A 23,537-nucleotide genomic window follows, 5' to 3' on the forward strand; every position below is an offset into this window, starting at 1 on the left:
TTCTAATATTGCGGACTGGACTCCTAAATTAAATCCCTCTTGAACAGCACATGCTACTTGTAGAGCTGAACATTTAAATTTTTTTCTTCTAGCAGCTTAGTGGAAGGAAGGGTCGTGTGGAATAAAATATCCGAAACTATGCAGTTAAGAAGTGTGGGGCACGTTCCGTTCAATCTTACTGGGTGACCTTCACGCATTAGCCCCGGAAGGACGTCGGCACCGGAGGGCGTCTCCGCGCGTTGCCGTGGCCCCGCCCGCTCGGGCCGGAGGCGGGGCGGCCTGAGGAGTCAAATGGCGTCGAGGTTCGGGCGCCCAGTGGACCCTCCACCTGGTTTCCCCGGCACCACCACCACCATGGATAAGGCGCAAACTGCCGCTCGCCTGCGCGTCATGCTGGCCCACCTCTGTCCCCCTTCCGTCGAGGCCGTCGTATCCTTTGGTCTGCACGGGACAGTTTTCGGGCTGGGAGAGTGGGGATCTCCAGGGTCGATCGCGCAGCCGCCGACCTTTCCGTTCTTGGCGCCGCGGACCCCGTGACACTCACGGCCCTTCCGGGCGCCCGGCGCGAGGGGCTAGGGGAGAAGGGCGCATCCCCAGGCGCTGGTGCTGGCCGCACTGGGCGATGCGGCATCCTGCCTCCTTTGTTACCGAACTGGCCTGCCCTCGGAGGCCTGGTCAGTTTCTGGACTGGGCTGTGCGTGACCTCTGCGGCTGCGGGGAGAACTAGAAACGTCACAGCGCAGCCGCCCCGAGAGCGGGAGCGCAGGGCGGCCTGGAGGAGCCAGGGGAGGGCAGCAGGGGAGTGGGCTCTGCCGGGGACGCGCCCGCAGCTCTGCGAGAAACTCAGGGCTGCGACACCAATGAGTTTACAATTGTCTCCCGGAAAAGAACTTGGTGCCCGGGTCTGCCTCCGGATTCGGCATCAGAAGTTAATTCTGGAGGGATTGAGTGCGTTGCGATGTTGGGTCCAGAGAGCTGTCGATACAGCACATGACCCGTAAATCAAATTGTTCTATTTGATTTGTTCTTGCTGCCTAGATTAAGTGTTCTCTTTCAGGACACACTTCTGGAAGCTCCCGACAAAATTCTGGCTAGGATTGCTCCTTAAACGACGTGATATTAGCCTCTGTCCGGCTGTGTATACTATACACTGTATAGAATCATAAAATCTCTCATAAAATGATTATACTGGCCTTTCTTTTACTTTCACTACTGCTCTCCCGGCCCTGTTCCAAGCAGCGATGTATCAGAACCATAGACTGATGGAGGGAATCCAGGAGATCACATAATCTCATTTTATACATGAGAAAACGGGCTAGGAAGAGGATAAAACTCTGGACCAAGGTCATTTAATTAAAGTAGCAGTTGTAAAAGTGTGCTCCCTAGACCATCCACATCACGTGGGAACTTGTTAGAAATGCAGATTTTCAAGCTCATCTTAGACCTAGAGAATCAAAATACCTGGGGATTGGTCCTCTTGCTGTTTCTGACACATGCTCAATTGAGAGAACCACTACTGTATTGTGCTAGATATAACTGAAACTGCAATTAAGGTTCCTCTCCAGTCTGTTACTGCTTTTAAAATTTGATATTCTGATCCTGCTGGTTCTTGTTATAAGTGTCAAAGTAAGAGCTTAATATTTTCATCTGTATTTACTTTTTTTTTTTTTTTTTTTTGCGCTGGAATGCTGACATTTGAACTGTCCTGGCAATCACATTTTTCTGAGAATAGGTGGCAAAGGTCACTCATTAACTTCTCTGCCACATGGAAAACAGACAGTAGCTGGTAATTCTGACTTCTGGCCTGCTTTTCTTTTTTTGGACTGTAACATTGTTCCCAGTTATATAAAGATAACAATGTTTAGTATGACCGGTGGTGGTGCAGTGGATTGAGCGGCTGCCCAGGACACCAAGATCGCTGGTTCAAAACCCTCAGGTCACAAGCTAGAGCACTAGCTTGTGGGTTTGAGCCCCAGGGCTTTCCAGCTTGAGCGCAGGGTCTCCGGCTTGAACGTGGGCTCACTGACATGATCCCAAGTCGCTGGCTTGAGCCCAAGTTTGCTGGCTTGGCTGGAGTCTCCCCCAACTCCCTTTTGTCAAGGCATGTATGAGAAACAATAAACAACTAAAGTGACGCAACTACAAGTTGATGCTTTTCATCTCTGTCTTCCCCTTCTTTCCTGTCGCTCTAAAAAATAATATGTTTACAAGAGGTGACATTCTGCAAATAAATCTTTAAAGGTACGAAGAAAATGATATTTGACTGTGTGAATCATATTTTCCTTGGAGTCATTGTTTATTTTATAGATTCTTTTAAAGTGTGTGTTTTTTAAATTTTCTTTTTATTTATTGACTTGAAGGGAGAGAGAGAAAGAGAGAGAGGGAAACATTTGTGTTCCACTTATTTATGCAGTCCTTTGTTGATTCTCATATGTGCCCTGACTAGGGATCAAACATTCAACTTTGTATCTGGACGTTGCTCTATCCAACTGAGCTACCTGGCCAGGGCTTATTTTATAGGATTTTTTAAAATGACCTGCCAAACTGCTTCTAATATTTTGAACTGGACTCCAACTAAATTAAATAACTCTTCTGAATCTCCTTCTAGAATTGAACCTTTCAATTTTTATTTGTTCATTAGTTTAGTGGAAGGAATAGTCATGTGGAATAAAATAGATAGAAGCTATAAAGTCAAGAATGTGAATCAAGTCTTGGCTCAGCCATGTTCTATTGGGTGACCTTGAACCAGTTACTGAGTCCTCCAAGCCTAGGTTTCCTGCTCTGAGTGGCAGGACCAATGAATTACAAAGCTCTTGGGCTTCCAGGCACCTCCTCAGGCAACTGTGGAAATGATTTTACCAGCCTGTATAACTGTCAGAGGCTATGTATGTAACCAGTTTGCTTGATATCCCTTTAGGACTAGTCTTCTCTTGTGAGAGCTAATCCAGGCTCTAAAAAAGGATATTTCTACAAAAGTTAACTCTTACATTTTTATTTGCCTTAATTCACCTCCTAGATAGCTCACCCCACTTCAGAGGCTATTTCTCCTGCCAGTTTCCTTTCTCAACAATTCCAGTAAGTATATCTAATTTTAATTTTTTTAAATTATTATTAAGTGAGAGACAAGGAGGCAGAGAGACAGACTTCCACATGCACCCCAACCAGGATCCACTTGGCAAATCCCCTACCAGGCAATGCTCTGCCCATCTGGGGCCCCTGCTCCGTTGCTCAACAACTGAGCTATTTTAGCACCTAAGGCAAAGGCCATGGAACCATCCTCAGCAACTGAGGTCAACTTGCTTGAACCAGTCGAGCCATGGCTGTAAGAGGAGGAGAGAGAGAGAGAAGAGGGAGGGGTGGAGAAGCAGATGGTTGCTTCTCCTGTGCCCCCTGACCGGGAATCAAACCTGAGACTTCCACATGCTGAGACAATGCTCTACCACTGAGCCAACTGGCCAGGGCTCTGATTTGAATTTTTAACCATACAATGTATATAAAGGCTTTTCTAGTGGTAACTAGGTTATAAAACACAATATATCGTGTTTCCTGGTAAGATTTCATTATGCAAAGCCTCCATTTCCAGGATTTGTTCTAATTAGAATAATTGTGGAAGTTTTTGAATAGTTAACTTTAATTTTCTATTTGTATTTTAAAATTCAGAAAGAAGGGAAAATGTCAGAAAGGGTGAAATCTGGTTTTTAAAATTTAGGCATGGTATATCTCATTTAAACTCACCTGTCATATGGTCTTAGCATATATCAGCTGTCATCCTTGGTTTGTTTGTTTGTTTGTTTATTTATTTATTGTATTTTTCTGAAGCTAGAAACAGGGAGGCAGTCAGACAGACTCCTGCATGTGCCCGACCGGGGATCCACCCGGCACACCCACCAGGGGGCGATGCTCTGCCCATTCGGGGCGTCGCTCTGTTGCAACCAGAGCCACTCTAGCACCTGGGGCAGAGGCCATGGAGCCATCCTCAGCGCCCGGGCCATCTTTTGCTCCAATGGAGCCTCAGCTGCGGGAGGGGAAGAGAGAGACAGAGAGGAAGGAGAGGAGGAGGGGTGGAGAAGCAGATGGGCGCCTCTCCTGTGTGCCCTGGCCAGGAATCAAACCCGAGACTTCCACACACCAGGCCGACGCTCTACCACTGAGCCAACCGGCCAGGGCCATCCTAGGTTTATTTTAAATTACCTTTGAAGAGGAAGTCATTTCAACTCCATGAAATATTCTCACACAGCCACAATTCCAACTAGAGGAATGGACTGGGTGACTTGAGTTTGTGTGTATGATGTACTCTTGTTTGGATTTTGTTACTTTGATTTCTTTGGAGAATGCATGAACTAGACAATTAAAAATATAAAGTCTATTGCCTGACCAGGCAGTGGCGCAGTGGATAGAGTGTCAGACTGGGATGCGAAGGACCCAGTTTCGAGACCCCAAGGTCATGAGCTTGAGCGCGGGCTTATCTGGTTTGAGCAAAGCTCACCAGCTTGAGCCCAAGGTCGCTGGCTTGAGCAAAGGATTACTCAGTCTGCTGTAGCCCCACGGTCAAGGCACATATGAGAAAGCAATCAATGAACAACTAAGGTGTCGCAACGAAAAACTGATGATTGATGCTTCTCATCTCTCTCCGTTCCTGTCTGTCCCTGTCTATCCCTCTCTCTGATTCTCTGTGTCTCTGTAAAAATATAAAGTCTATTGAATCTGTTGCTGATTTGAAAAACCATGACTGTTCATTACAAAACAAAATTTAAAATCAGAGAAATAAAAGGAATCATTAAAAAGATATATTTTCATTACCTAGTGACACTTACTGTTAAATTGTTTTTTTTCTTTGCAGCCTTTTTTTATAGTGTCTTAGTTTGTGAACTATAATCATATTTTATTATAATAAGTTTTGTCCCTATTATTATATGCTGTTCATTTTTAATGTCTGAGTCATATCCCATTGAGTGGAGATGATATAATTAATTAATTATTCCTCCAGTTCTCGGTGACAGTAGTTAATGCTTTGGATTTAAAGCTTTAAATATTTTTTTTCTGATTATTTCCTTAAAGTCTTCAAAATAGAAATGTTGGATGGAAGAGAATCACCATTTCTTAGGTTCTTGATACATCTTCTTAGGTTTTATCTGTAAATTAGACTTACTTGAGATTTTTTTTTCTCCTTTAGGTATACTCGGGACAATAACGTTCTAAGCCTAGAACAGAGAAAATTTTATGAAGAAAATGGGTTTCTTGTCATTAAAAATTTGGTATCTGATGCTGATATTGACCGCTTCAGGTATGGTAACTATTTGTTATTGTTTTATGTATGTGATGGGAATATGGCAAGATAGCTTGTACACGTTTAGACATCCTTCAGTGACATGATTTCTTAGGAAGTGGTCAGGAACAGGGGCTCTGGAGCCAGGCTGGCCAGCTTTCATTTTAGCTCCACCATTTTACGTTGTGTGTCCTGGCGCAGTTTATTTAATTTTTCCATGCCTCTGTTCCCACATCTGTAAAATTGGAATAATAATAGTACTTATGTCCTAAAGTTATTGTTAGGGCTAAATAAGGTAAAAATACTGAGAGAAGACTTTGAAGAGGGCCTAGCACATGGTAAGTGCTATGGACGTGTTTGCTATTATTCTTCAGATGTAACCAAACCATGTATATTTCCCCAGATGGTCTGCTAGGCTAAGGAATACTTGAATTCTGCTAGTGAATTCCAACCTCACAGTTAGGAGGCAGGGACTTCTGAGTTGACCATGTTCTCCTCCTTTCCATCAGAATTATTCAACCTGGGGCTAGAGGCCAACTTAGTGCAGAAAAACACACTCTTACCCCAAATCTATGACTCTTTCCAGAACAGAGCCAGGCAGGTACTTGGATCCAGCAGTAACGACATTATTTGCCAATTTAATTTTCTAGGAATGAGTTTGAAAGAATCTGCAGACAGGAAGTAAAACCATTTGGATTAATGTTAATGAAAGATGTGACCATTGCAAAATCAGAATATTCTCCAAGTGAGAAAGTGATTACCAAGGTCCAAGATTTCCAAGAAGATGAGGAACTCTTCAGATACTGCAGTCTCCCTGAGGTTCAAGACGTTCCTGCTTTTTTTTCCTGTTTAAGCTAATAATCCCTCTGCATGCTTGCCTCTGAGATCTGTTCTTTTTACTTACCTAGTGCCTTTCTACTGTGGCCCTAGAGCAGTGGTTCTCAATGGGAGATGGTATTTTCAGGGTCTGGAGACATGCATGGTTTTCACACACGGACAAGAAGGATGGTGTGCTACTGGCTTCTGAGGCATAGAAGCCAGGGATGTTGCTGATGGGGCCTAGGGATCCTGTGATGCACAGAATAGCCTCCTCCCCAAAACAAATGATTATTCAGGACCAAATGTCAGTAGTGCCCAGACGGAGAAACCCCACTGTAGAGTTTGCTAATTATCTTTGGTCGAGAAGGACAGGAATTCTGCGTTAAAGGGAGAGTCTTTCTTACACTCTCTATAGGCATATCACAGGGGTGAAATTGCTGAGGCCATTCACAGTAAATCCATTATGTTGTCCTTTTGTTTTATGAATCGGGTCAGCAGAGCTGTAGATTTGTTTTCAAATTTAAACTAGTTTTTAAAAAAATTATTCTTCAAAAGCAATTCATACTTATGAAAATATCCAATTACTCCAGAAGGGTATAAAATGAAAAGTAAAGCCTTCCACCCATAGCCTTTTTATGTGTTCCACTAGAATATTTTGTGTATATGCAAGCATATCTGTATACCCCCACTTTGTAACATGGGAACATACTGGACATCACCTTGTTTTTTCCATTTCTGGTAGATCTTAAACATCTTTCCATTAGTATCTATGGACCTACTTATACTTTTAAAACTACTGCATAGTATTCCCTTGCACACATGTACCATAGTTCATGAACCATTTATTTAGAATAGTCTTAAAGGAAATGTTACATGTATTACTTATTAGAAAGTATAACCCGGCCCTGGCCGGTTGGCTCAGTGGTGGAACGTTGGCCTGGCGTGCAAGAGTCCCGGGTTTGATTCCCGGCCAGGGCACACAGGAGAAGCGCCCATCTGCTTCTCCACTCCTCCCCCTCTTCTTCCTCTCTGTCTCTCTCTTCCCCTCCTGCAGCCAAGGCTCCATTGAAGCAAAGTTGGCCCGGGCGCTGGGAATGGCTCTGTGGCCTCTGCCTCAGGTGCTAGAATGGCTCTGGTTGCAACAGAGCAATGCCCCAGATGGGCAGAGCATCGCCCCCTGGTGGGCATGCCGGGTGGATCCCGGTCAGGCGCATGCGGGAGTCTGTCTGACTGCCTCCCTGTTTCCAACTTCAGGAAAATACCAAAAAAAAAAAAAAAAAGAAAGAAAGAAAGTATAACCCCACAGGCTCTTAGAGAATTTGACTCACAAAGAAAGACTATATTGGTCCATGATGTCCAGCCCCCTGTGTGGGTGGCCAGAGGAAAAGTGGCCCTTCTGGACCATCCACTCATCTCAACCTCAAGTTGTGTTATGGAAATGGAAGCTTTGTGGTAGGTCAAGAATGAAAATATCGAGATTATATCCAACTTGTGGTAAATGAAGCATTACCAGGATTTTCAGATTTTCTACATCTCTAAAGTATGAACCATATATCTGGTAATTCCTGCAATAATTTTTAAGAGGTGTACTGTATTTTAGTAGTTATCTATTTTAATGTGTGTTCAAAAAATAGCCAGTACATCTAACCCATGATTTCAAAAATATTAAATCAAGATAAGACTAAGTAAAAGGAGTTAAAGAAATTATTAGCTAATTATATTGGGAAATTCTGTGAAGTGTGGCAGAAATAGTAAGGATGGCTCTTGAATGACTGAAGTTTAGAAAATACCTAAATGAAAAATGAACAAACAAAAAAATTATAGGCTTTATAAAAAATAAGTATTGGACCTGATGCCTAGGATTTTTGTAACATTTTATAGTGTTTTGTATACATATTACCAATACTCCTTAAGGTCAACAGAGAGAAAGCAGAAAGATGTGTTTCATTTTTTGGAGTCAGGCAGAACTGAGCTTGAATATTAACTTTTTCATGTAACTGGCTCTGCCAACTTGAGCAACTTATTAGCCACAGGCTTATTTGTGTGGGATGTTCATTTTCAAGGATTATTAAATGACAGGGACATTACTTTTCAATGATTACTGGAGCTGAATGGGGCTGATGTGTACAACCTCTGGCAGGTAGCAGGCATTCAGAGTTAAGTGCTTTCTGCTTTTCACCCCTTCCAAAATGATTAAGTACTGGAGGCAGCACCCAGCTGCCGGAGCCTGGGGACGTTTCAGCATCCCTGTCACATGCTCTCATTGCAGCATCTTCTTCATGGCCTGTACTTCAACCACAATCTCCCATGTCATTATCTGTTTAACGTCTTTCTTTCTACTAGACTAGAATATAAACTCCATGAGGCAGTGATCTGCCTATCTTGTTCACTGTTGTGTCCCCATTTCCTGTTACCCTGCGTGGTTCACAGACCACAGTAAAGAGTTGTTCAGTGAACAGCTACACTGATTGTAAAGTGTCCTCTGCAGTTCTCCTCCCTGGGCTACTCATGATAGCTGCAAGTGTGTAGGGTCCTCTCCTGGTCCCTTCCTATAAACAGTGTCCACAAAGGAAGAGGAAGCTGGCTTCTCACTGGGAAACTGTTGTCAGCTTTGATTGAAAGAAGGGTATACCTGTCTTTTCCACTTGAAATTTCTATGAGAGCATAGAAATTTCTACCTCTCTTGTAGAAAAAGTGGTTCTAACAGGCTCCAAAAAGCTTGCTGATTCAGAGTGTTATAAATTTACAAGTGGTGACTTTTTCATGCTTTGTTTGCAGTGTTGTGAAATACCAATTGTTTTTTTTTAAGCTACTGTCATCTTAGTTCTCATAAAGATAATTGTACTTTGTGCCATTTGCCTGTGTATCTGATCTCCCATGAATTATTCCCCCTTTCCCTTAGATTCTGAAATATGTGGAGTGCTTCACTGGACCCAATATTATGGCCATGCATACAATGCTGATAAACAAACCTCCAGATTCTGGTAAAAGGCTTTTTTATTTGTTAAGGACAAGCAAAAAAAAACAAACACGTTCAATTGAAATTCATATTGTTGATGTTTTAACTATAGACATGTGTATAAGTGCTAAATTTTGCATAGTATATGTATAGTATTAAAAAAGAGAGATGAAAGAGAGACAGAGACAACAGGCCTAAAATGAAGTCACTTGTGCTAGACCATGTCAGTAAACTGAGACGTAACACCTAACCTGATCGCAGTTTCTGTTGTGCTCTGCCTTCCCCTAAAAGAAAGTGACCTTTCCTGAAACAATTCTCTTTTCTAGTAACTTCCTTATCCCTCCACCTTCCGCCTACCAAAGCCTTCCACTTTGTACAGCTTCTAGGAGTTCCTTAGTTGTAAATCATTGACTAAAACCAGTTAGATCTTTACATTTACTCAGTTGAATTTTGTTTTTTATAGTACTTTAATTCAAAATAGCTTTCATCCTAATAATATTGAAATATAATAGTGATGTCAGATATTAACTGTAGAGTTCTTGCTGGACTTTCAGATGACTAAATTATTAAAAATATAGGTTAAAAAACAACTATTTATATAGCATAAGCTCCTGTTATTCAACATCTCTAAGCTTTCTTAACCGTTTTCACCCGCGACAGAGTGGATTCTGCTTTCCTGATCTGAAGACATTATTATTATGAACAGAATTAAAACTACTTTTATAAACCACATACTACAGTTGATTTTCAAATGTCTTATGCTTGCTAAAATGTAGCTTCTAAAACCTCACTTCCCAAGAAACTTATTCGGAAGGTAGAACCCAGGAATCTGCATTTTATTAACCATTCTCCAGAGAGTCTCATGCAACTGGCTGTTGGGCCATGCTGACAAACCTACACTAGCAGTAATAAAGTGATCAGTAGAGATCCTTTCATCTTCTCTATGTTTTCTTTCTCCTGATGGCTGGGAGAGTTTATGACACAGGCCTATAGTTTAATATCCCCACATCTCTCCCTCTCTGGCCACCTTTTCTGGAGAGATCAGGTGGCCTGGGAAATTGAAGTCAGAGAGCAAAACCAGGGAAAAATGTAAATGTGGTCAAGGCATCTCTGGATCCACACAGTGATTGTACACCAAATGCTTCTGGTGAAAACTCTTAGAGGCCTTTTAATTTAATTATAATTATTTTTCTTTGCACTAGCTACCTTGCACACTATCAGGGGGCCTCAAAATTGCTCACTCTCTTCAATATAAGTAGTCAAACTTTTTAAATTAATACTAGGACCTGTGCCCAAAGCAGAGTTAGAAAGGAATAAAGCACAACAGAAATGATGACATATGTACGACTTGCTAGAAAATAGTGTGTGTAAGTACTCAGCTATCAGAAACCCAGAAAAGAATAGAGGATCTGGAGTCCCTGTGTTGATTTGATATTTCAACTTGGTGCTTATCTCTCAAGGCTGATTTTCTAGAATATTGTTTCATTTGTTTGGCTTTTGCAAGGATAGGTCATTTTTCTGATTTTTCAGGCAAAGGGAAAGAATTATGAGACTTGAGCATCTTTTAACAGCAGCTTCCATTTCAGGCAAGAAGACATCCCGCCATCCCATGCACCAGGATCTGCACTATTTCCCATTCAGGCCCAGCAATAGCATTGTTTGTGCTTGGACGGCCATGGAGCACATTGACCGGAACAATGGCTGTCTGGTCGTGCTCCCAGGTACACACAAAGGTATCCTGAAGCCTCATGATTATCCCCAGTGGGAGGTAGGTTTTCCTAGCAGTGAGTCTTGATCAGAATCTTTTATTGTTTTGATTTTCTAGAAGTATAACATAAAGAGCTTTATCAATGACATGGCATTACCTTTCATAGAAGAACATTGGACTAAGATTTGGAATTCAGATCAGGGAAAATTCAAGAATGTTAGATAAAATACTCATTTTTGAACTTTCAGTAAGGGTTTGAAAGCCAGTCAACATGGGGAACTTTGATAGGTGTTGTGTGTAGGATCCAAGATTATAGGGCCTAATTGTAAAGGTAAGTCATAAATACTGCAAGACCAGATACATGTGCCAAGTGCCAAGTAGGTCTTACACACTGATTAATGGCTCTCAGAGTGAAAAAGAGGGAGAATTCATCTCCTTCTGGATGAAGAGACCAGCAGAGGCTCTGGGGAGGAGAGCAGTATTCCACTGCAGAGCTGTTCCATGGTTTATCAAGTCAACTGTTGATGCTGAAGGACATTAAATGCTTTGAGCTCAAGAGTGATGAGATCAAATTGGTTCTTCAAGAATGACAGTCTTAGGGTATGGCACCACTGAGGCAGAGGAACCAGAAAGGAGGCTAATAGTCTTTAGTGCAATAATGTCTTGAAATCCCCTAATGATGATTAAAGTGGGAAAGGCACCTGTTCTTAAGACAGGAAGAATGAATGTGGTTCTGTAGAAAGAAAAGAGAATATGGCTTTAAGGACTTCTGTCTCAGAATTCATGTGCTGATGATTAGTACTAAGTAAAAGAATTTGAAGCTGGATTCTGATATAAAATCTGAACTTGTGAAATTTATCAATTTAGGTGAGGTTTATGGAAGGTTTCGTGCAAGCAAAAGGGAGTATTTTGGAGAGCCACAGGGTCATGCTGAGTCTGTGGAAGGCTGGCTAGCTCTGGTGGGCAGGAAAGTGGGCACTGTTGTTTGGTGGGAAGAGTGGAGGTGGAGCATCTGTTATAGGTAGTTGAACCCTGACTATGTCTGGTCTCATCCATCCTCTGCTCTGATTTGAATCTGAGTGTCCTTAGTGGGAGGTCAGATTGGCTTAGCTTGGGTCACATAATCACCCTGGCCAGGAGAGAAATGTACTGGATCACAGTCCTAACACAGTCCAATAGGGAAGCAGTCATTCCTCAAAAGAGATAGTCTTAAGAAGGGGAATGGGATGCTGCCTTCCTCTACCCTAGAAGAACAACTCCTCCATTTCCTCATAAAGGCTTGTAAAATTCAAATCACTTCTCACTGTAGTTTTTAATGGAGACATAACCATTACCTAAAGCAATGACTAACTTTGGAAATAGTTATAAACAAACACAATGTTTTAATATTCCTTCTTTGCTCTGGATGTAATATGAGTGGTTTCTAAGCTTAGAAAAATTGAGCATTTTCTCTTCCCTGGTCTGGGAGAAAAGCATTTCAGAGATACTCTGGAGTAATAGAAGAATAAATTATGCAAAGTTCCAGGTGAGAAGAGTATCATGCTGGGAAAGAATGATCATGGATTCAGGCTGGAAAGGAGTACTCCTGTGTTAACTGAAAAATGCAAAGCTGAACTAGGTCTTCATTTATTATTCAGTAATGAAGGTTAGGTGGAAATTCCAGAGTTTTCATTTGGTTCAAAAAATCTGTGATTTTAATATTAACATGTGGCTTTTTAAAATCAGACACCTAGAAGCTTTTTTGTATATTTACATTGTTTTAAAGAATCTAATTTATTTATTTCTTTCTCTTAGAAGAACTTAGAGGACCTTTGCTTTTCCAGATGAGTCGTAAAGTTTGTAATTACTGGCTTCCTCAAATACAGACTTGGCTTCTTTTCTGTGTTCTAGGGAGGAGTTAACATAATGTTTCATGGGATCCAAGAATATGATAAAAACACCCCCCGGGTTCACCTTGTAATGGAGAAGGGAGACACTGTTTTCTTTCATCCTTTGCTCATCCATGGATCTGGTCAGAACAAAACTCAAGGATTCCGGAAGGTATGCATTAACATTACTGTACTTTCCAAAGATGAATGGTTAAACACGAAAATGTCAAGATACGTTGAAATTTAAAAGATTTGTGACTTTTAACTAAACTTGCTTGCAGTCCAGTTTATTTGCCAGGAAAGATATATGCCTGCTTCATGCTTTTTTTGCTCATATTGGTAAGAAGCCAGGTGATCTCAGGGTCCCAACCTTATTGATACTGAATCATGATCATTCATGATTTGCTTCAGAGCAAGAGCTTACTCGGTAGCTGACAGCCTGTGCTTCAGAAGCAAAAACTATTGCTGACATACTGAAATAATAAAATTTTGAATGGGAATGTATATACCTCATAGTCACCATATAAGAGGAAGGTTTATAATACCATTGCTATTGAGAAAAATATTATTCATCCAAAAGAAATGTTCTGAGTTGGCTGCCTAGTAGTTCGTTTTAGCAGGCCATATTTTTCACCCCTCAGTGTTGAGTATTTTAACTTAATGATTTTATTGCTTATATTAAAAATTGACAGATTTTTTATAAATTCCCAGATTTCTTATTTCTCTAAAATTCAGAACATTGGGCAGTACTGTGGACTCAGATTTTCCTCATGACAATATGACTATCAATACTAAATACTGGAGGCTTCCTTGGGACTGAGTGGAGCTGTTTGTTTATTACATTGACCCTTGTTGTCTCCCTGTCACAAAGGGTTAGTTTTCAGATTTCATCTTTCATTCATTCATATTTTCACCAGGCTCAACAGGGCCAAAATAAGGCTGAGATGAGAAGGCATTCTCTTCGGGGGCAAAGTTAAACTGTGGGGGTTGACTAAAAAAACTAAAAAAAACCAGTTAAATAATAGTCTTAACAATAATAGTGTGGTTTTGGGGTTTTTTTTGTTACAAAGACAGAGAAAGAGAGAGGAACACATAGGGACAAACAGGAAGGGAGAGAGATGAGAAGCATCAATTCTTTGTTGCAGCTCCTTAGTTGTTCATTGATTGCATTTTCATATGTGCCTTGACTGGGGAGCTACAGCAGAGTGATTGACCCTTTGCTCAAGCCAGCGACCATGGGGTCATGTTTATGATCCCATGCTCAAGCCAGCAACTCTGCACGCAAGCTGGTAAGCTAGTACTCAAGCGGATGAGCCTGCGCTCAAGTGGCGACTCAAGGTTTTGAACCTGAATCCTCTGCATCCCAGTCCGATGCTCTATCCACTGTGCCACTGCCTGCTCAGGTCCCTATCTGTCCCTCTTTCTGTCTCTCTCTCTGTCTCTGTCAAAAAAAATTACTGCAAAACAATCCACTATGAGCACAATGCTAAAATTTTAAATAAAGACAGTATTGGGCTCTTTACTAGTATGACCCTTGGCACTATGCAGTGGGGATGGGGTGGGGTACAGGCACCACGATATAGAGATTGAGAATTTTAATATACTGACTTTACAATTTTTCAATATTTTTTCAACTACTTTAATGTTTGGAAAAGCATTAACCATTAAGAAAAACACACACAATGTCATAAAGGAGGCACATTTCCCCTTTTGCCTCAGGCTTCATTCACTATTGCTTGGCATGGCACTGGGGCTCACACAAGAGCTTATGGCTCCATTGCCTAGAAACGGGATGTTTTGGGCAAAGTGGGAGGTCCTGACAGCTGTGCCTTGCAGCATATCTGTTTATAACTTTTTCAAAAATGGGAAGAGCCAAGTAATTTCTGTCTTACCTTCATTAGGAAACAAGACTGGTATCTTACATGAATGGTGTCAGATTTTAAATGTAAATGTCCTTTTGATTTTAGAGGAGTGTATGTGTGTATTATTTTTCTTTGCAAGGTTTTTTTGTGTTTTTTTTTTTTTTTGTAATCTGTGGCCCTTGAATAACAACCCATCACAGACTTGATTAACTTCTGTGACTTGGAAGATGCTGAAAACCCCTGGAAATACATTCCTTTTTAGCACTTGGGGATATCCATCAAATGTTAAGAAGTTAAAGCTCTTATTTATGTAATTATGTTCCCTGTCCTATAAATGACTTTTGAAAAGAAATTTGACAGCTAGTTAAAAATTTCTTGTAATTTCTCAAATAACCTTCAGCTGTGGGGAGTGGGAGAAGCCACTGAACACAGAGACTGATTTAAGATACAATGGAACAGCTTTCTTTTTTTTTTTTTTTTAATAATTTTATTTTTAATGAGGCGACATCAATAAATCAGGATGCATATATTCAAAGATAACAAGTCCAGGTTATCTTGTCGTTCATTTATGTTGCATACCCATCACCCAAAGTCAGATTGTCCTCTGTCACCTTCTATCTTGTTTTCTTTGTGCCCCTCCCCCTCCCCCTTTCCCTCTCCCTCTCCCCCCTCCCCCTGTAACCACCACACTCTTATCAATGTCTCTTAGTTTCACTTTTATGTCCCACCTACGTATGGAATAATGCAGTTCCTGGTTTTTTCTGATTTACTTATTTCACTTCGTATAATGTTATCAAGATCCCACCATTTTGCTGTAAATGATCCGATGTCATCATTTCTTATGGCTGAGTAGTATTCCATAGTGTATATGTGCCACATCTTCTTTACCCAGTCATCTATTGACGGGCTTTTTGGTTGTTTCCATGTCCTGGCCACTGTGAACAATGCTGCAATGAACATGGGGCTGCATGTGTCTTTACGTATCAATGTTTCTGAGTTTTGGGGGTATATACCCAGTAGAGGGATTGCTGGGTCATAAGGTAATTCTATTTTCAGTTTTTTGAGGAACCACCATACGTTCTTCCATAATGGTTATACTACTTTACATTCCCACCAACAGTGTATGAGGGTTCCTTTTTCTCCACAGCCTCTCCATCATTTGCTATTACCTGTCTTGTTAATAATAGCTAATCTAACAGGTGTGAGGTGGTATCTCATTGCAGTTTTGATTTGCATTTCTCTAATAACTAACGAAGATGAGCATCTTTTCATATATCTGTTGGCCATTTGTATTTCTTCCTGGGAGAAGTGTCTGTTCATGTCCTCTTCCCACAATCTAGAAAACAAACACTGTGTAAAATAACTGATATTCTAAATTAAAAAAAAAAATTTTTTTTTCTTCTACAGAGACAGAGAGAGAGACTCAGAGAGAGGGATAGACAGGCAGGAATGGAGAGATGAGAAGCATCAATCATTAGTTTTTCATTGCAACACCTTAGTTGTTCATTGATTGCTTTCTCATATGTGCCTTGACTGCGGGCCTTCAGCAGACCGAGGAACCCTTTGCTTGAGCCAGCGACCTTGGGCTCAAGCTGGTGAGCTTTTTTCTCAAACCAGATGAGCCCGCGCTCAAGCTGGCGACCTCGGGGTCTCGAACCTGGGTCTTCCGCATCCCAGTCCAACGCTCTACACACTGCACCACCGCCTGGTCAGGCATAACTGATATTCTAAAAGAAATCTTGCTTGGTTGCTGGTGTTAGTAGGATTTTTCTTTCCCTAATATTAATTGATTCACTTTGCCCAGGCAATTTCCTGCCATTTTGCCAGTTCCAACTGCTACTACATCAATGTGAAGGACACCAGTCAAGAAAACATTGAGAAGGAAATTGTGGCGCTGGCAGAGAAAATGTTTGGAGTTAAAGATGTCGCCCTGAAGGTATGTTTATGAAATGACAAAGTAATGATCTTGGTTTTTTTCTTTTCTTCACATGCTCAATAATTCTCAGACTTGATTTAATTTGAAAGTATAAAGTGCTTGGGTTGAAAGTTCATTGCAGAAATGTGGCTGAGGCCCAAGAAGGACCACGAAATTTCAGCTTGTACTGCTTCCCCAGTGTGGGGAGCTGAGAACGTGTTTGGGTTGTCCTGAGGCATGCAGGCTACTTTGTTCCAGGACAGACAGGTGGGAAAGAAAATAGAAAACAGATTTAGTTAGAGAACAGGAAATGAAGAACGTATACAAGGGAAGTGACAGGTTTGGAGTGTCAATCATAGTCCTCATTTATTCCCACAGAATAGGATATTTACACATTTGGCAGTGCATTAAGACTTCCAGGAAGCAGTTCTCAGGGCAAGTTTTTGTTTGGGTCACTTTGCACCTGCAGTTTAATGACAGGCACAGCTTGCCTGTAGCAGAGATTAAAGATCATTAATGCTTATCAGTAAGGGGTGTGAGATGATATTTCATATGCTTTTCTAATTCATACACAACAGTTATAAAGTATTTGTTTTTAATTAGTGGACATTCAATGCTTTTGAGGACCAATGGAAAAATTATCAGTCAAGGCAAATAAGTGAACATATTTGATTTGTTGACTATATACATTTTAGCCTCTGAACCAAGAAGCTGATCCTATTTTTTAAATTTATGTTAATCATAAATGCATGCATTTCCTATGGGTACGACATGATCCTCACAGAGACTGAGTACAGAAGGCCACAGTGATGGTAACTGTGGGCCTTTCAGTACTGTGAAGAGCATTGCACACCAATGGCAGGCTACCAGTCTGTGGGGAATCATTTTCTGAATACCTTCCTAGCTCAAGAATCTTATTTTGGCCTGACTAGGTGGTGGCGCAGTGGATAGAACATTGGCCTGGGATACAGAGGATCCTGAGGTTTTCGGCTTCAGCATGGGCTCATCTGGCTTGAGTGCAGGCTTAGTAGTTTGAGTGTGGGGTTGCTGGCTTGAGCGTGGGATCATAGACATGACCTTGTGGTTTCTGGCTTGAAGCCTAAGGTCACTGGCTTGGATGGAGCCCCCCAGTCAAGGCACATATGAGAAAGCAATCAATGAACTAAGGTGCCACAGCAAAGAATTGATGCTTTTCATCTCTCTCTCTTCCTGTCTGTCCCTCTCTTTCTCTCACTAAAAAGAAAAAGTTACTTCACCCTTTAGAATCTATGAATGTACTCCGTATCTGAAAATGCTCTGATTTCACATTTGCAAAACCTAGAAAACATTTTCATATCCCTTTTCTTATTTTCTTCAAAATTCAATGGAGCAGTAATTATAGCTTCAAACTCTTTTTTTTCTTTTTAAGTGAGAGAGAGATAGAGAGGAAGAGAGAGAGAGAGAAAAATTAGAAGCATCAACTCTTAGTTGTATCACTTTAGTTGTTCATTGATTGTTTTCTCATTGTGCCTTGACAGGGTGGGGGTAGGGGCTCCAGCCAAGCCAGTGACCTTTGGGCTCAAGCCAGCTACAATGGGGTCACATCTATGATCCCATGCTCAAGCTGGTAATGGGGATTCAAACCTGGGTTCTTAGCATCCCAGGTCAATGCTTTATCCACTGTACCACCACCAGGTCAGGCTATAGCTTCATACTCTTAATGAGAAAATAAAGAGTCCTAGAGGTTGGTCTGTTAGGTAAGTGACACAGCTAGACTTCAGAGTCAGGCCAAATTCCAAAATTGCTCTTTCCACCATACCTTGTTGGTTGCACCATACCTTGTTGGTTGCTCAAAAATAAACTATAAGAAATTCATTATAAAGTCTGAATTGGGCCTGACCTGTGGTGGCGCAGTGGATCAAACGTCGACCTGGAATGCTGAGGTCACTGGTTCAGAACCCTGCACTTGTCTGGTCAAGGCACATATGGGAGTTGATGCTTCCTGCTCTTCCCTCCCTTCCCTCTTTCTCTCTCTCTCTCTCTCTCTCTCTCTCTCTCTCTCTCTCTCTCACACACACACACACACACACACACACACTCCTTTCTAAAATGAATAAAAAAAATTTGTAAAGTCTGAATTGTTTAAGAACAAAGAAAAATAATAATAAACCAGTAACCTATAATACCATTTTCATGATTATGATCTAGTCAGTAGGAGGTCATTCAAGATGAATCAGGCAAATAACCTAAATAAAAGCAAGAAGAGGAGTAGTGAACTCTTTGTACTGTGATCAAGCATAACACTCAGCCAGTCACAGTACCTGTGATCAACAACTACCAAATACAACAGGGCTGACAGTTTGGGGACTGCCTGTCTTAGATTATTTAACAGGATATTAGATGTTGGCAAGTAAATTAATCAGTCTCAGAATATGGTTATTTTCTAACTGTTAGGACTGTTGTGGAAGCTTTTTAACCCTTATTTAACCATTTATAAATGCTAGAAATTTACTTTCTTTTATGATGAAGAGACAAATTGAAATGTTCCATAAATTTATTTTGTTTGGCATTATTTCCAGGATATTTGGAGAATTCGAGGACGGCTTGTGAGAGGACAAAGACTCAACCTTTGAAACAGCCCTTTGTTATAACTTTATTAAAGAAAACCAAAATTAAACAAGGTATCTAGGGAAAATATTTTCTTAATGAGTTGACAATCTTTTCTATCACTTGTTAAACAACATCAAAATGCATGTATCAGGTATTTAGTTGCAAGTGAGTAATTTTGCAGTGCAGTGGTGTTGCTTTAATGAATGTAAAGACAGTAAAAGTGACATATTACTGTTTTAAGGAAAATGAAGTTAGGATTACAACTGAATAAAGGTGATTGTTCTATAATGTAAGTGTGTTAAATCTATTTCTTTCATTCAGTTAGGTCTTTACCCAAGCAGAAATGAATGCTTTTAAACCCAGGGGGTGTTGAGCTTTGCATCACTGCCCTTGAAAACACACTGTCTGGTTATTTCATGTCATGGCAGACTTCTTGTCAAATATAGAACAATAGGTGTATACTATATTAACCCATGTATAGATACACCCATTTTTGAAAAATTTGAGGTCTAAAATCTGGGTGCATCTTATACATGGGGAAATACGGTAATACAGGGCCGGTTACTGAATGGCATAGGAAGAGAATCATGGAATAAAAACAAGGGTGGCTCTTCACACTCTTGATACAGGGTTCCTTCCATGACTTCACCAACCCAGCCACCCCTCCCTATGAAAGTAGACTGAACTGTCCAAATCTTTCTAAAAAATGAAAACAAGTGTAACATCTTTTATTTCTTATTGCGTAGGGCAGCTGGAAACCTTCAGTATTTACGAATGATACAAAACCTCTTTTAAGGTACAGGGAAATTTTAAATAGTTTTGGTTTGGATTTTGAATGAGCAAGAACTGGAAGGATTTATTGTGACAGCATCTTTCTCTACCAGCTGAGGGCAGCAAGACGACACAATCCTTTTCATTTTCTTTTCTCTTTTTTTAAATTGCAGTTTAGTAAGAAAGAAATAAAGTGTCTTTCTTGTCATTCTGCTAAGCACAAGTTTTCCTAAATCTAGCTTCACGGTTTTTCTGTTTTATTTTTTTGTCAGTTTCTCTTGGAAGGACACCCAGGTAAACTCTGTTCCATCTGAAACCGGAAGGACAAGATTATTACTGACAGGGTCTAAGGATGTTAGATTATGGAATAATTGAAAATAAAACATACATAAGGAGTGCCAGTGTGAACAGCATGTAGAGAGCATTGCTCAGCATTGTTTGAGTTTCTTTGCCATGGAACCAGGAAAAGCTCATCTTTAAGATTGCTGAATTCGACATACCTTTGGCTTGGGACATTAGACTGAGAGTCTCCTGGGGCTCATCTCTCCCCAAAGAAATAAAGTGAAGGGCGTTTACTCTACTGCTCGGGGCAGCAACTAGAGAAGAGCCCTTAGTCCCACCATCCAGCCTCCAGGTCCGGGCACGCTGTGAGCTCTGACCATGACCTACTTGCTTCCCCTCCAGCCTCCTGCCTTCTTACCCCAGAGACTAGCCCACTGCCCATCTGCTGAGCTGCCCCAGGCTTTGGGAGTGGCACCTTGGTGCCCAGGGTTGTTGGTGCACCACGGCTTTAACTTCCACTGCTTGGAAACTGACCTGGCAGGGATGTGGAGAGCACCCCGGTCAGGGTGGCCCCAAGCCCCTCTCCTGAGGATGACCCTTGAGGGTGAGAAGCCTGTGCCTAAGGAGTCAGTGCTGTGGGAGATGATGACAGCTTAGCAGTGGCAGCCACCCGAGGAACTAAAGTCTTGACCTTGCTGCTGACCTGAACACAAGTCACCAAGGCCGGGTTCTGGCGTAAACCCCAATCTCACCAGGCCATTGCCTCAAGAACAACCTCCCAAGGTGCAGATTGTATTACTGGGACACAAGATACTTAGCATACAGCCAGAGAGAGACTGAACTGGACTCTGCTATTGCTATCAGATGGGGGGACTTGAATGTCCTCCCTCTAACTATAGATGGAGGTGCCTACCTTTCTTTATAGGGTCCAGGGATATTGTTCTCAGACCTGACTACACATTCCAATCTTCCTGGTGCTTTAAAAACACCAATGCATGGACCTTGAATGCTAAAAGTCTATGTATGTGTGTGTGCAATTTGGAAAAATTCATGTCTTTTTATAAGCAAGTGTTCATCAAAAAAAAAAAAATCCCTGAATCATTCAATTTTTTTTCTGCTTTACTGAGGCATAATGGACAAATAGAAATTGTATATATTTAAGGAGCATAACATGGGCCCTTCCATTTCTGTGCTCAAGGGTGTCATCACCTCCCCCTACTGGATAGACTGAGATTGCCCCAAACCACATTCAGGTTGCTGACACTTGTATCATACCTTACTATGTGCCAAGTGTTATTGTAAGCACTTAACTTGTATCAATGTTTTTACTCTCATAACAACTTGACAGAGTAAGTACAACTATTCCAATTTTATATATGAAACAACTCATGCCTAGAAAGCTTCAGTAACTTGCCTAAGGTCACACAGCTAGCAAGTAGTGAAGCCAGGATTTGAACCCCAGCAGTAGGGGTCTTTGCCACTTTGTCATTGGGATAATGCATTAGAAGTTTACATACAATATCATTTATATGTTTTTTAGCTAACAACTTTCTTATATAATGTTTAAGAACTAAATTTTTCCAAAACTTTAGCCCCACTACAATTTAACTTAAATTTCTTAAAATGTAACAACAGACAGAATAATCTTGCCTGACCAGGGAGTGGCACAGTGGATAGAGCATTGGACTTGGATATGGAGGACCTAGATTCAAAACCCCGAGGTTTCCAGCTTTAGTGCAGGCTCATCCGGCTTGAGCGTGGGCTCACCAGCTTGAGTGTGGGATCATAGACATGAGCCCATGGTCACTCGCTTGAGCCCAAAAGTTGCTGGCCTGAGCCTAAGGTCGCTGGCTTGAGCAAGGGATCCCTGACTCGGCTGGAGCCCCTGGATCAAGGCACATAAGAGAAAACAAGGAACTAAGGCGTCACAATGAAGACTTGATGCTTCTCATCTCTCTCTTTTCCTGTCTCTCTGTCCCTATCCCTGTCTTTGTCTCTGTCACACACACACACACGCGCGCGCGCGCACACACACACACACACACACACACAGAAAAAGAAAAACGGAATAATCTCTAGTAGAGACTTTAGTTGTTAATAGAAGCCAGTGTCATAAAGGGATTCTACTGTGTATAGAAACTATGTTCAGCAATCTGCTGATAAACAGCTGTCAGGAAATGGACAGGTTACAGAATACACAGAACAAAAGAGCTGGAGAGGATCCTTTCATTCATTCATTCATTCATTCATTCAATTACCAACACTCACTAATCACTTTCTTTTGCCAGGCATATGCTGGGTATGAAGCACTCTTTCTGACTGCAAGGAATGCAGCCCTGCGCTCGGAGAGCCTTGAGCTCAAAGAAAACCCTGGGCTGAAACATGTACCAACAATTTACTAATTGCTAATCAGGGAAGGAGAAAAAACAACCCCCAGCAATACTTTACCTTAAAACAGCTATGATCTTTTCATTTGATTAAAAAGAATGTATTCATATATGTATTACTGTATTTAAAAATTAATTTTGAAAAGTTCATGCCTATTAGTCTTGTTAGTAAAAACACAGTGTAGTTCATTAGGCCAAGCAGAGAGTTTTGAAAGTTTTTTTGTTTTGTTTTACTTTGAAAATAGTAGATAATATTACTGAAACAAATCATTAAGTGCAAAGTCTAAGTTGGACATGCCTATTTGAGTTGAGTTGGCTAGGACCTTGGGTATATGTCGCAGACCAGCGCAGCTAGAAATTCTGGATCTTGAAGGAGAACAGTGCGGAATTAAGAAAATAGACTCACTGAGAAAAGAGGATGGGATCAGGAGCCCTCTTCAATGCTGATGGCAATATCTGAGAGCCAATTACCCCCAGTTTGTTTTATTATATAGCCATATTCAAATAAGGAAGTCTTTGATACAAAGTCACACATCTGAGGCAAAAACAGAAACTCTTAAGGCATAAAGGGGAATTCCCCTACCATGCAAAAGTGAAATCAACCAGCATCTGAACAAACAAAGGGTGAGAGGAAGGGCATGTAAATTGCTTCCAGCAACTTAAGCAAGCAAGTGAAGTGGGTGCAAATACTCAGCTTCATAGCCAATATGGAGGTGTTTTGGGGGGAGAACTTAGCCTTTTGCTAAGCCTCAAATTTACAAAGGCTTTTTACCACTTGCAGTCTACCACAGGTATAGGAACCAGCTTGAGCACAGTAGGCCCTTTACCTCAAGGATACTGGGCCAGTTCATGGCATCTAAGAGAGAAGGACTGCAGGACAGCTGGCCAGGGACACAAGGGCTTCAGGGAATCCAGGACTCCCCTCTCCAGTTCCCAACTCTGCTCCTCTCTGTATAGCTGCTTTGTTCTCTCTCCTCACAGCTTCTCCTGACTCCCAAATGACAGTGGAAATAGGCTTCTGCAAACAGTTCTGAATTTATATATCCCCTTTCCCACAGAATGGTCAGACTGTAGAACCTCTTAGTTTTATTACAGATTCCTAGAGAAGGGG

At 41.3% G+C, this 23,537-nt stretch overlaps 1 protein-coding gene across 1 annotated transcript; it reads left to right on the plus strand.

The window, feature by feature from the left end:
• The first annotated feature begins 254 nt into the window (after positions 1-254).
• Positions 255-19,274, plus strand: PHYH (phytanoyl-CoA 2-hydroxylase). The gene is made up of 9 exons (XM_066385138.1): positions 255-429; positions 3,017-3,075; positions 5,174-5,284; positions 5,917-6,085; positions 8,988-9,069; positions 10,631-10,812; positions 12,643-12,792; positions 16,287-16,418; positions 18,956-19,274. Exons 1-9 carry the CDS (start codon positions 292-294, stop codon positions 19,007-19,009), a joined length of 1,077 nt encoding a protein of 358 aa, XP_066241235.1. The 5' UTR covers positions 255-291; the 3' UTR covers positions 19,010-19,274.
• The last annotated feature ends 4,263 nt before the right edge of the window (positions 19,275-23,537 follow it).

The sequence above is a fragment of the Saccopteryx leptura genome, chromosome 5 (genome assembly GCF_036850995.1).
Source record: "Saccopteryx leptura isolate mSacLep1 chromosome 5, mSacLep1_pri_phased_curated, whole genome shotgun sequence".
Taxonomy (NCBI): domain Eukaryota; kingdom Metazoa; phylum Chordata; class Mammalia; order Chiroptera; family Emballonuridae; genus Saccopteryx; species Saccopteryx leptura.